The sequence below is a fragment of the Pristiophorus japonicus genome, chromosome 11 (assembly GCF_044704955.1).
Source record: "Pristiophorus japonicus isolate sPriJap1 chromosome 11, sPriJap1.hap1, whole genome shotgun sequence".
In the NCBI taxonomy this organism is placed as follows: Eukaryota; Metazoa; Chordata; class Chondrichthyes; family Pristiophoridae; genus Pristiophorus; species Pristiophorus japonicus.
In genome coordinates, this window is record NC_091987.1 from 150,906,065 (window position 1) to 150,918,831 (window position 12,767).

Genomic DNA, 12,767 nt, shown 5'->3' on the forward strand with positions numbered 1-12,767 from the left:
CAGATGTGTCAAAGACGTCCTCAGAGACCGCACTGCAGTCTCTCCACCCCCGAAGCTAAATTCATTTTTTTTTAAATCAACCGGCCATCTGTCAGTGCCCAACAGTTTGTGTCAGTGCACTGTGCTAGCTCACAACTGCCAACCGACTTCAAAGACGTGTTTGCACGCAAATCCATTCTTTTGACCAAATTTTTTCGGAGTTCTCCAATCTTTCTCACTCACCGTTTTCATAGCGGCATTGAATGCTCGTGGGCTGGGGGCCTCAATCTGTAGTCCACAGAAGCTTCATTGTGGAGCTTGAGAAATCTGGTTCCCCTCCTTGCTATTGGTGCATTAGCCCTATCCTTGATTCAAACGCCTGCCCTGCTCGGGGCCTAGCTGTAAACCCACTGGCTCGTTAGACAATCAGCAGTAGGTGAATTTCACGGTCCAAACGCCGCTCTCCAACCATACCGCTGCAACTGCCGATTCCCACCAACCAATACTGCTCCGCTCCGTTTGATCTTTGGCCGCCACAAAAAAGCAGTAGGTGCTCCCCGATTCGGGCGAAGATGAATTTCTACCTCTTCAGCACATAATCCAGGTTGACACTGCAGTGCAGTACTGAGGGAGCACGATCTTTCGGATGAAGCCCTTTCTGTTCTCTTGGGTAGATGTAAAATATCCCACGGCACTATTTCACAGAAGAGCAGGAGTTCTGGCCAGTATTTATCCCTCAATCAACATCACTAAATAGATTATCTGCTAGTTATCACATTATTGTGCTGCTACATTTCCTACATTACAACAGTGACTATGCTTCAAAAAAAAAAGTACTTTATTGGTTGTAAAGCACTTCGGGAAGTTACGAAAGGAACCTTAAAAATGAAAGTTATTTTTTCTCCCTACAACGGGGCATTCAAAAACTGCACAGCATTCTAAATGTGGCAAATGTGCTTATAATCCGTGAAATTGGTATGTTATGGTATCTAAAATTAGTTTGAATGAAGTGATTTTGTTATTCCTACACCACACAAGGCAGCCACAGTAATGACTGCTGTTAGGAAGACTGATAATATACAGACTAACTGGCAGGAAGTATTACGAACTGTGAATTTGACAAACTGAAAATAACTCGGGGCAGTAATGCTCGACAGCATTGACACATCACAGAGCCCCTTCAGTGTTGCAGGAACCCAAAACTTGGCACACCTCATCGACAGTTTAAATCATTGATCTCAAGCCAGATAAGAAATGGCTTCGCACGATTGACAAAACATTTTATGTTCCACTCCGATGGAAAAACTGAAGCAAAGTTTTCAAACAAAAATAGAAGTTTATTTAATATTCAGTACAGGAAATCAGTGTGAGGGAAAGCAACACAGATAAAGGCTGCCAAACAGAATGCATTTCATTTTGCAACAGTTTGCACTGTACATACCAGTCTGGCTTATGAACACGTGCAGAGACTCCTGAATCTCCTAAATGCTTCAATTTACAAAAAAATATATTTCAATGTGAAACAACCATTAGTAACAAAAATTGTAATTTATGACTATAAAATGGCACTTTTTATTTCCATTTTGCTTGATGTCATTGATACTGGCTAACAATTTGGTTCGAGCAGCACCCATTCAGGTGCTACTTGGATGACTAAGGCCCCAGTATGGTGTGCAGGAAGTGCGTGCACACTTTTGCATATGTAAATAAGGGGCCTAACATCCATTAAAGGCCCCCTCTCCAAGATTGGTTTGCCCAAAGCAGCCAGCACCATCAGTGGCTGAACTCGGGGAAACCAGGCCTAGGGATCACCTGTAACACAGAAGGCAAGTAACTTCACTGAACGCAAGCAGTCCTGCTCCTCCCAATCCCACATTTATGCCCCCCTTCCCAATTATTGCTGTTCTCTACCCACCTCCCCCCACCCCCCAACCACCACCCTCCCCCCACCGCCTCCTTTCCCTACTCTCCACCCCCACCCCCAATTCTTCTCCATTTCCCTCCCAACCCACATTTAAACCCTTCCCAATTGCCACTGATCCTGACCCTCAAGTCAACCCCACCACCTTCGACCATTGACCCTCCCCCAATTCAAATGCATACACTACTGGCTATACTGCTCAAAGTAAATTTATTTTAGTAAAAATATAGCATGCAAATATTTGTGAATTTGGAATAGAAACTGGTTTGAAATGTATTTGCTGATCGAGACCTGGTGACTGTCCCAAGAGTCAAGGTGAAAACATTGTCGTTGGGTAATGTCAGCAGATTGTACAGGTTTTGTAGACGTTGGGTGGGTACTTTCTTCATGCAGCTGAACGAGGCTCTGGCTTGCCCCTTCCTCACATACCTGTGAACCAATGTGATGCAGGCAACATAATTAGCTTCGAAATGAATGAGACACATGTTTGCCGAAATATTTAGTAGGAGACAGGATTGGAATCAGTCAACCTGCCTGAATCACACCTTCAAGCTGCTTTTATATGATTCTGGTAGCTAGCTCCTGGTATGTGCGCTGTTAAATCCCTTTGCACAGCCAGGCAGATTGGACTCATTGTTACCTGAGTTTGTGAACCTGCCACTGGGAACTGTCTCAGACACCGAGCTCCAGGAATCCAAATGCAAACACAACTAACAAAGGCAACTGTCACATAACCATGGCAGCAGATCACTAGCATATGTACCATGCACAAGTACCCAATAAGATGCTGAATGAATAAACTCAAGTCATTAGGTTACGTATCAATACAGTATTGGTAGAGGACAGGAAATCATCCTAATTCATCCCCCCAAATTACTCCAGTTACTGGCCCGTATCCATCACGGGACTTCACCCTCGTGCTCCAAAGCTCAAAATCCTCCCTCCAGATACAACCCAAGTTGATGGTTCAATCTAGAATTGTACTGTTAGCTCTTCTCTAGTTCAAGGGGACAGGGATGATTTCCTGTTAGCATGAAATGATAAATGTGCAGTTTGAGAGATTTACAATTTGACTCAAATGGATAACCAGCAATATTTTCTCCCCAACATAAACATTTCACACCTATCATTACACTTTATTGAATGTCTGATGTAGGTAAACTGTTAGTGTTCATGTTATTATATGTACAGGCTCGTTACAAAACTTCATCCATCCCAGCCATTTAACCACAAGTATTGTGTTAATGTATGGTCATGTCAATAATGTACGGTGGCAAAAGGGACTAATGAACTGCTGTGTTCTGAATTTGCGGCGGGTAACGCGTGGGCAGCGGGCGGGCAACATGGTGCCAGTGGGCAGCAGGCAGCACGGTGGGGCAACATGGTGCCAGCAGGCAGGCAACACGGTGCCAAAGGGCAGCAGGCAGGCACGGTGGGGCAACATGGTGCCAACGGGCGAGCTATACTGTGAGCACCCAGCTGCAGGGAGGTCTTCACGTCACCAAATGCAATTCTCTGCAGGCTGTTGAGTAAGTGAAACAGAGGCAGGGCAGGCAGGATCCATCGTGAAAGTACTTACAACTCCAAGGACTGATTCATGTTCTCTCCACAGATGCTGCCTGGCCTGCTGTGTGTCTCCAGCAGTGAGAGTTTCAGATTGTCACCTTCTGTAGTATTTTACTTTTAGCTCAGAATTAGTATTGTCTTATGTTCAACCTGCCTGATACACACTGATTATCTCCCACACAATATAAAAATGACCTTCTGATTTTATAAGCAATGCATGGGTTACAAAGATTTGCGGCTCACAGCCTATGAGATATGTTAACCAGTTATGTTGTTACCGGATTTAAAAAGTCACCTGTCCTCTCCAATGTTGTGCTGCATTTAGTGTGTCTGGTGCAGCTAATTTAACATTATTGATGGATGTGATTGAAGAGCTCAAAGTGGCAAACACAATGCGTTGATGTAAACGCAGTCAGTTGTGTGCATTGCAACCATGCATGCTGCATTTGAAGTGCTGGGCTAGAATAGGTCAATAAATGACACCAGGCCCAAGTCCCACTTGTCCAGACACAGCTCAGAGCACAAACTAACTGATCTCAATATACAACACAATGCTTTCATTTGGCAATCTCGTTGAAACATTCTGGTTAAAAGAGATTTTTTTTGGTGGAAAGAGAAAGGGGGGGAAAAAACTTTGCTAATGCTTAGTTTTAAGCACTTGGCTCAGGTTAATATAGGAAGAACTGTGCAAAACAATTAGCCCCATGACATATAGCTTGGTGCTGTCAAGTGTGATAACTGGGAAATGTTTAACAGCCCAGAGTTATGGCTTTTATTCATCAGCATACCACATGCACATATCAAAAATGTTATTCCTATTGCAACGTATAAAGCAGGGGCGATACTCACTTTCTAACGTTCTGTCCAAATCGGCAATAAAGTCTTCCAGTTCCTTTGTATCTCCAAGCTTTGCTGCAAAGAAAAGAACCATTAGAAGCTTGTCACTGAGTTTTGGCATCACTAGTCTCTTGCTCATAAGATCTCGGGGAAACGCACCCCCTTGCTGATTAAAGACCCATTTACATTGTTATTAGAGGGTACTGGCATAGTGGTTATAGTACTTGCACCAGCAACCCCCCAAAAAGTGACCATGAAGGCAGTCAGCTTATTGTAAAAGCCCCCAATTGGTTCACTGATGTTCTTTGGATAAACAGATTTGCCACCCCTTCTGGTCTGGCCGTCAACTCCAATCCCGCACTAGTTGAGCCCAAAGCGAGATTCATGGGTTTGTCAAGGTTGACCACCGAGAAGACCAAGTGTGGAACCAACTGCTACATGAAAAGCAGCTTGAAGTAACCATACACATGTCAAAAATGTGCATGCATAGTCACTCGAGCTTCATGTTACTGGCTGGGGTCTTGCCTGGTATCGGGGTAAGATCCAAACAGATCAGCAATCCGAGAAAGACACCAAGTCAGTTCAGGCACAATCTCAATGTTCCCAGCACAATGCACTCTGCAAGGAACTTCGAAGCAATATTGTGATAGCAGCTGTTCCACAGGGCCAAGATGCTAGCGTTCCAATGCCTTCACACAAGTTTCACTTGACACAACAGGAGCCCTACTTCCATAGGACCCTGCAATTTTCCACAAACTAGTGATAACCGACCTTTCCCCTGCAGCAGAGCTCCAATCTGGACACTACATCTCCCCTACACCAGGTTATCCTCCCAGTCAACAAATGGAGAGCTACGTGACTCTTTCATCTGATCGTGACCGATTAGTGCTGAACAGCTGCAAAACAAGCCCTCTACGGCACACATTCCTTCCAGATACAGATCTTGTAGGCTGCAGGGCCATGATGAACTTCACCATCGCCAGAGGCACTATCTACACCTTTCAGAGAAGGATCTCCCAGTCTGTAAACTCGCCCCTAGGGGTCAGGAAATTCTGCTGGCCGTGTCCTAACTGGCACCAGGTCCTGTTCACCCATCATCAATGTGCCTCCATTTTAAAATTCTCATCCCGGTTTTAAATCCCTCCATGGCCTCATCCCTCCCTATCTCTAACTTCCCCCAGTGCTGCAACCCTCCGACATATCTGCCCTCTGCCAATTCTGGCCTCTTGACCATCCCCAGTTTCAATCACTCCACCATTGGCTGTGCTTTCAGCTGTAGAATTCCCTCCCTAAATTTTGCCGCCTCTTTATCCCTTTAAGGTGCTCCTTAAAACCCCTACCTATTTGACCAAGCTTTTGATCACCTGCCCTAATATCGCCAAATGTTGTTTGACAACTCTCCTCTGAATTGCCTTGGGACGTTTCACTACATTAAAAAAGGTGCTATATACAAGTACAAGTTGTACCAACAACTGGGACACATCAGTCTCAGAAATGTCTGGGGTGAGGATATAGAATGAAAACATGAAGGTTTCTGAAGTGAACTATTTCTGAATTCCACTACCTGGTGATATTGCCGATTCTAACGCCTGGTTACTGATTCACCAATGTTATATTGCATTTGCCCCACACATACTGCCAGCTTGCACAAACTCCGGAAAGCGAGCCGAGAATTACAGGAGTAATCAGACAAGTGACGAGAGAAAGCAACTCTACCTTTGGAAGATGAAAGCGTGGAACTATTCAGCTTCTCGTCGCTGAAGCTGAAACTGTTTCTCCGAAGTGAATCTGTACCTGTCAAGTAAAGAACATGAGGTTAGTGCACAGAAACCACTCGGGTGGAACATGTACATCAAAGAATTCAAACGGATGAGGAAGCCGCATAGAATTAGAAAGTGGAGCAGACAGCTTCCATTGTGCATGCAACAAAGAATAAATACCCCCCCCCCGTGTACAATGGAAAAATATCAACACATCGGGAGGACATGTGAGACACCAATACACGGTTGAACTGGAGCGGCCAGACAGAATAAAAGTCAGTGATCAAACCGCACGGTGCTCGGCTCATTGAACACTTGGCCTAATCCTGGTGACGGAGAAGCGAGGGAGACTGACATTCTGGAGCCAGTGCAGAAGATAGCCACAGGCTGCTCCCAGTGTCAAATTTGAGTTACAAGGAAAGGTTAGAGAAACTTGGAGTTTTCAGCTTGGAAAGGAGATGTCAGGTAGATGTTAGGAGGTATACAAGATAGTCAAGGGAGTGGAAAGGTAAATCCAGAATATGACCTAGGACAAGGGTACACAGGTCCTGACTGGTAAAAGGCCAATTTAGGATCGATATGAAGAAATTCCTCTTCGCAATAGGCTTCCAGAGTGCGGAGATACAAATCCTGGAATCAGCCAATAAACAACTAGATGCTGCAAATGGGGAGGGAACTTCAGCATCTTCCTGGATGGATGGATGAATTCAGGTGGGCCGGATCACCTTCCTCACCATAACTATCTTGTGATCCTGTGTGCATCATGGGTCTGAAAAGGCTTCATCCAGGTGTTACACATGGTGCCCAGTCAAGGTTCTGCCTGATCCCAGAGTGATTGAATCACACTGACTAGCTGTGGCACATGGATTCTGGCCTTGCTCCAATGGTTGGGGACCCCTCCCGTGCCCAGTATTGAATACTCACTGTCCGAATCACTGATCCCGCAGTCACTGATACTCGTACTGCTTCTGCGCTTCATACACCGCAAGTGTTCTTCATATCGGAAGTGTCTCTTGTTTAGAGGAGAGGTGAAATCCTCAATCACTGCCTCAAACTCACACAGCACGGCACTCAGATCTTCATCCTCCATCCGTGCTGCAACACACAAGACTCGGGTCAGGTTATAGTCACTGCTAGGATGCCTGTAAACTGCGCTACCAGCCAAGCAGTAGAGGCCCTTGTGCGTCAAGAACAGAACGATAAACCGCCATCCGGCAAATCAAAACTCCAAAATACGCTGGAAGTACACAGCCGCATGTAAAAAAGCAAGATAGGTAAAACTTTCAGTTGTGTCGAACACGGGTCTACACATCAACATTAATCTGCCCCCTCCCGACGACTCAAACCACAGCTTGGCACTCTTGCTTCCGAGTCAGAAAGTTATGGGTTCAAATCCCACTCCAGGACTGGAGTAGATCAACTATACTGCTACCTCAGTGCAGTAGAGGGGGTAGTGCAATGCACCTATTTTACAGACGAGGTTAAATCAAAGCCCCATATGTCCGTTTAGAAGGATGCAAAAAAAGAGTCCCATGTTATTAAGCTGTCGTTTCTTCTTACAGGGTCATCTAGTCCCCAAACATTACACTGTCCTTACAGGGACACCTAGTCTCCAAACATTACACTGTCCTTACAGGGACACCTAGTCCCCAAACATTACACTGTCCTTACAGGGACACCTAGTCCCCAAACATTACACTGTCCTTACAGGGACACCTAGTCCCCAAACATTACACTGTCCTTACAGGGACACCTAGTCCCCAAACATTACCCTGTCCTTACAGGGACACCTAGTCCCCAAACATTACCCTGTCCTTACAGGGACACCTAGTCCCCAAACATTACCCTGTCCTTACAGGGACACCTAGTCCCCAAACATTACCCTGTCCTTACAGGGACACCTAGTCCCCAAACATTACCCTGTCCTTACAGGGACACCTAGTCCCCAAACATTACCCTGTCCTTACAGGGACACCTACTCCCTAAACATGAACCCCTCTATCCCTGGTGGAGATGATGCCCGAGGTCCCCTGTCCGGGCAGTGGGTCGCCGCCAGGCGGTGATGGAACAGGAGCAGCAGCCCCCGGCAGACCATGCTTCCCGAGGGGCAGAGGAGAGGAGAGGAGAGGATCCCGTTCCCCCCGCCATCCGTCACAGGGCACTCTTTGACTCGCTTTACCTCTGGCTGCAGTCCTGCTACCATGCGCCTTCATGTCCCTGCCGTATGCCGTAGCCTCGGCAGCTCTGTGCCCACCGCTCGCCGCCTCGCCTGCTTTTATAGGCGAGCCCCGCCTCCCCACACACGTCACCAGGAGTTACCCTGCCGCGCACCCCCTCCACCGATGACGTCGGGGAGGGGTTTCCCTTCCGCTTGCAGCAGCTGCCGCTGTCCATCCGCTACCTGGGGCCTTAGCACCTTCTCCGGGAGAACTCAGCCTCCGATCAGGTTCCTGCCAGCTCTCCTGCTGCTTGACTGTGCTACAGCTTACAATGCAAATAACATAGCAACACTGCACAACATCATGGCCAGGGGCTATGGCAACAGTATTAACGCTATCATACAACAGGGTACAACTGTCAGGAAAGACCGAAAAGGCTGGAGTTCTTTTAATATATGAAATAGGAACAGGAGTAGGCCATATGGCCCCTCGAGCCTGCTCCACCATTTAATACGATCATAGCTGATCCGATCATGGGCTCAGCTCTACTTCCCTGCCCAATCCCTTATCTCCTTATCGTTTAAGAAAGTGTCTTAAATTGATTCAATGTCCCAGTTTCCACAGTTCTCTGAGGCAGCAAATTCCACAGATTTACAACCCTCTGTGAGAAGAAATTTCTCCTCATCTCAGTTTTAAGTGGGCGGCCCCTTATTCTAAGATTATGCGTTCTAGTTCTCGTCTCCCCCATCAGTGGGAACATCCTCTCTGCATCCACCTTGTCAAGATCCCTCATAATCTTATACATTTCGATAAGATCACCTCTCATTCTTCTGAATTCCAATGAGTAGAGGCCCAACCTTCTCAACCTTTCCTCATAAGTCAACCCCCTCATCCCCAGAATCAACCTACTGAACCTTCTCTGAACTGCCTCCAAACCAAGTAAATATGGAAACCAAAACAGCACGCAGTATTCCAGGTGTGGCCTCACCAATACCCTGTATAACTGTAGCAAGACTTCCCTGCTTTTATACTCCATCCTATTTGCAATAAAGACCAATATTCCATTGGCCTTCCTGATCACTTGCTCTACCTGCATACTATCCTTTTGTGTTTCATGCATAAGTACCCCCAGGTCCCGCTGTACTGCAGCACTTTGCAATCTTTCTCCAATTAAATAATAACTTGCTCTTTGATTTTTTTTCTGCCAAAGTGCATGACCTCACACTTTCCAACATTATACTCCATCTGTCAAATTTTTGCCCACTCACTTAGCCTGTCTATGTCCTTCTGCAGATTTTTTGTGTCCTCCTCCTTTAGCAAAGAGAAGAAAGAAGGAAAGACTTGGATTTATCATCACCATAGGCAGTCACTTGGAATCGAGGAAGACTTGCTTCCACTCTTAAAATGAGTCCTTAGGTGACTGAACAGTCCAATACATGCTTGGATTTATATAGCGCCTTTCATGACCACCAGGCATCTCAAAGCGTTTTACAGCCAATGAAGTGGAGTGTAGTCACTGTTGTAATGTGGAAAACACAGCAGCCAATTTGCGCACAAGCAAGCTCCCACAAACAGCAATGTGATAATGACGAGATAATCTGTTTTTTTTTGTTATGATGATTGAGTGATAAATATTGGCCCCAGGACACCAAGGATAACTCTTCTGCTTTTTTTCGAAATAGCACCATGGGATCTTTTACATCCACTTGAGAGAGCAGACAGGACTTCAGTTTAACATCTCATCTGAAAGACGGCACCTCTGACAGTGTAGCACTCCTTCAGCACTTTACTGGAGTGTCAGCCTAGATTTTTTTATGTGCTGACATCCCTGGAGTGGGACTTGAACACACAACTTCTGATTCAGAGGCGAATGTGCTACCCACTGAGCCACAGCTGACACAGACAGAAGACTGACGGGTGACCTGATAGAAGTCTTTAAAATTATGAAGGGATTCGATAGGGTAGATATAGAGAAGAGGTTTCTACTTGTGGGAGAATAGATTTAGAGAATATAAGAAGACAGGAACAGGAGTAGGCCATTCAGTCCCTCGAGCCTGCTTCGCCATTCAATGAGATCATGGCTGATCTGAGACCTAACTCCATATACCCACCTTTGGCCCATATTCCTTAATAGCCTTTGGTTAACAGAAAGCTATCAATCTCTGATTTAAAATTAACAATTGATCTAGTGTCAATTGCTGTTTGCAGAAGAGAGTTCCAAACTTCTACCACCCTTTGTGTGTAGAAGTGTTTCCTCATTTCACTCCTGAAAGTCTGGCTCTAATTTTTAGACGACACTCACTAGTCCTAGACTCCCAGACCAGCAGAAATAGTTTCTCTTTATCCACCCTATCTGTTCCCCTTAATATCTTGAAAACTTCAATCAGGTCACCCCTTAACCTTCTAAATTCTAGAGAATACAACCCTAATTTGTGTAATAGATGTTTACACCTGTGGAAGAGTCCAAAACTAGAGGCCATAAATATAAAACAGTCACCAATAAATCCAATAAGGAATTCAGAAGAAACTTCTTTACTCAGAGAGTGTTGCCAAATGGAGTGGTTGTGGTGAATAACATTGATGCATAAGTGTGAGGGAAAAAGGAATAGAAGGATTTGCTGAAAAGATGAGATAAAGAATGGTGCGAGGAGACTTTTTTGAAGCACCGGCATAGATCTGTTGAGCCAAATGGCCTGTTCCTGTGCTGTAAAATTCTATTTAATTGTATGTAAATTAACAAGTGGTTCAGTAGCACCACTACTGTGTGAGCTGGCCAACTCCTGAAGAATATAGTTGCCAGACTAAGCCTGCAGAGTAGATAGAGAGAAACTGTTCCCAATGGCGGAAAGGTCGAGAACCAGAGGATTCAGATTTAAGGTGATTCGCAAAAGAACCAAAGGCGACATGAGGAAAAACCTTTTTATTCAGCAAGTGGTTAGGATCTGGAATGCTCCATCTGAAAGGGCTACGGGGAAGGGGCAGGAGAGTGGGACTAATTAAAGTGCTCTTGCAGAGAGCCAGCATGGACTCGATGGGCCAAATGGCCTCCTTCTGTGCTATAACCATTCTATGGTTCTATGATTCCAACTTCCTCTCTAAGTGCACTATGGGAGTACCTTCACCAAACGGACTGCAGCGTTTCAAGAAGGCGGCTCACCACCGAGGGCAATTAGGGATGGGCAATAAATACTGAGCTTGCCAGCGACACACACATCCCAGCAACAAATAAAAAAAAGTGTGATGGTGTATTTACATAAATCCTTATTTATTCTTTATTTGAGAATTGCCCCAAGATTTGAACAGTTTGACAGTGAGATTTATATTTATATTGAACAGTAATAAAACAATAAAACAGGGATGAGGAAATGAGGTTCGTGACACCAGGAACAGCACTAACTGCTTCATTTCCATGGGAGGACATGTTGGTGCCAGCGCCTTTTGGGGAAACCCCAGGAAATCCTAAAGACAACATAACTGTGGGTGTCATGGTACATCAGTCATTGAAAGTTGGCATGCAGGTATAGCAGGCGGTGAAGAAGGCAAATGGCATGTTGGCCTTCATAGCGAGAGGATTTGAGTATAGGAGTAGGGAGGTCTTACTGCAGTTGTACAGGGCCTTGGTGAGGCCACACCTTGAATATTGTGTACAGTTTTGGTCTCCTAATCTGAGGAAGAACATTCTTGCTATTGAGGGAGTGCAACAAAGGTTCACCAGACTGATTCCCGGAATGGCAGGACTGACATATGAAGAAAGACTGAATCGACTTATATTCACTGGAATTTAGAAGAATGAGAGGGGATCTCACAGAAACATATAAAATTCTGACGGGATTGGACAGGTTAGATGCAGGAAGAATGTTCCCGATGTTGGGGAAGTCCAGAACCAGGGGTTACAATCTAAGGATAAGGGGTAAGCCATTTAGGACCGAGATGAGGAGAAACGTCTTCACTCAGAGAATTGTGAAGCTGTGGAATTCTCTACCACAGAAAGTTGTTGAGGCCAGTTCGTTAGATATATTCAAAAGAGAGTTAGATGTGGCCCTTACGGCTAAAGGGATCAGGGGGTATGGAGAGAAAGCAGGAATGGGGTACTGAAGTTGCATGATCATATTGAATGGTGGTGTAGGCTCGAAGGGCCAAATGGCCTACACCTGCACCTATTTTCTATGTTTCTATGGTCAAGCCCCCGTATTAGGCATCTCTCCCCTTATTTCCTGTCATTAATGCACAAGCAATAGCTTCCTGGAGGCGACTATAGAAAAATCAGCCCCTTAATCTCCAGGGTCCAACGGGCATCTATCTGAGGTTGCTGAAGGAGGCAAGGAACGATACAGTGACAGAAGGTTCATTGGGTACCGGAGAGGCTCTGCAGGATGAGAATCAGATAAATGGAGTGTCTATATTTAAAAAGGGGAATACCTGAGTCAGGGAGCTACAGGCTCATTCGAGGGACCCTGCAACACAAGGAGGGGGTTCTAAATCCAGAAACATGGGAATCCTGGAGCATAGATTAGGGTCTTAAAATCCAGGAGTAGGGGAATGCTG

General features: G+C 45.5%; 1 protein-coding gene across 4 annotated transcripts in view; it reads right to left on the minus strand.

Moving 5' to 3' along the window:
- Positions 1-8,324, minus strand: part of rgcc (regulator of cell cycle) — a 187,838-nt gene extending 179,514 nt beyond the window's left edge. The window contains exons 1-5 of one of the 4 annotated variants that reach the window (XM_070894162.1): positions 8,243-8,324; positions 6,988-7,158; positions 6,020-6,097; positions 4,316-4,373; positions 1,296-2,329 (exon numbers count right to left, since the gene is read on the minus strand). In XM_070894162.1, coding sequence (XP_070750263.1) covers positions 2,116-2,329; positions 4,316-4,373; positions 6,020-6,097; positions 6,988-7,158; positions 8,243-8,276 — 555 coding nt within the window. In that variant the 5' untranslated portion in view covers positions 8,277-8,324 and the 3' untranslated portion in view covers positions 1,296-2,115. Of the gene's footprint in view, positions 1-1,295; positions 2,330-4,315; positions 4,379-6,019; positions 6,098-6,987; positions 7,159-8,242 lie in introns of those variants that run through there. The other 3 variants (XM_070894165.1, XM_070894163.1, XM_070894164.1) reach the window with 3 other exon arrangements.
- Between the last annotated feature and the right edge of the window lie 4,443 nt (positions 8,325-12,767).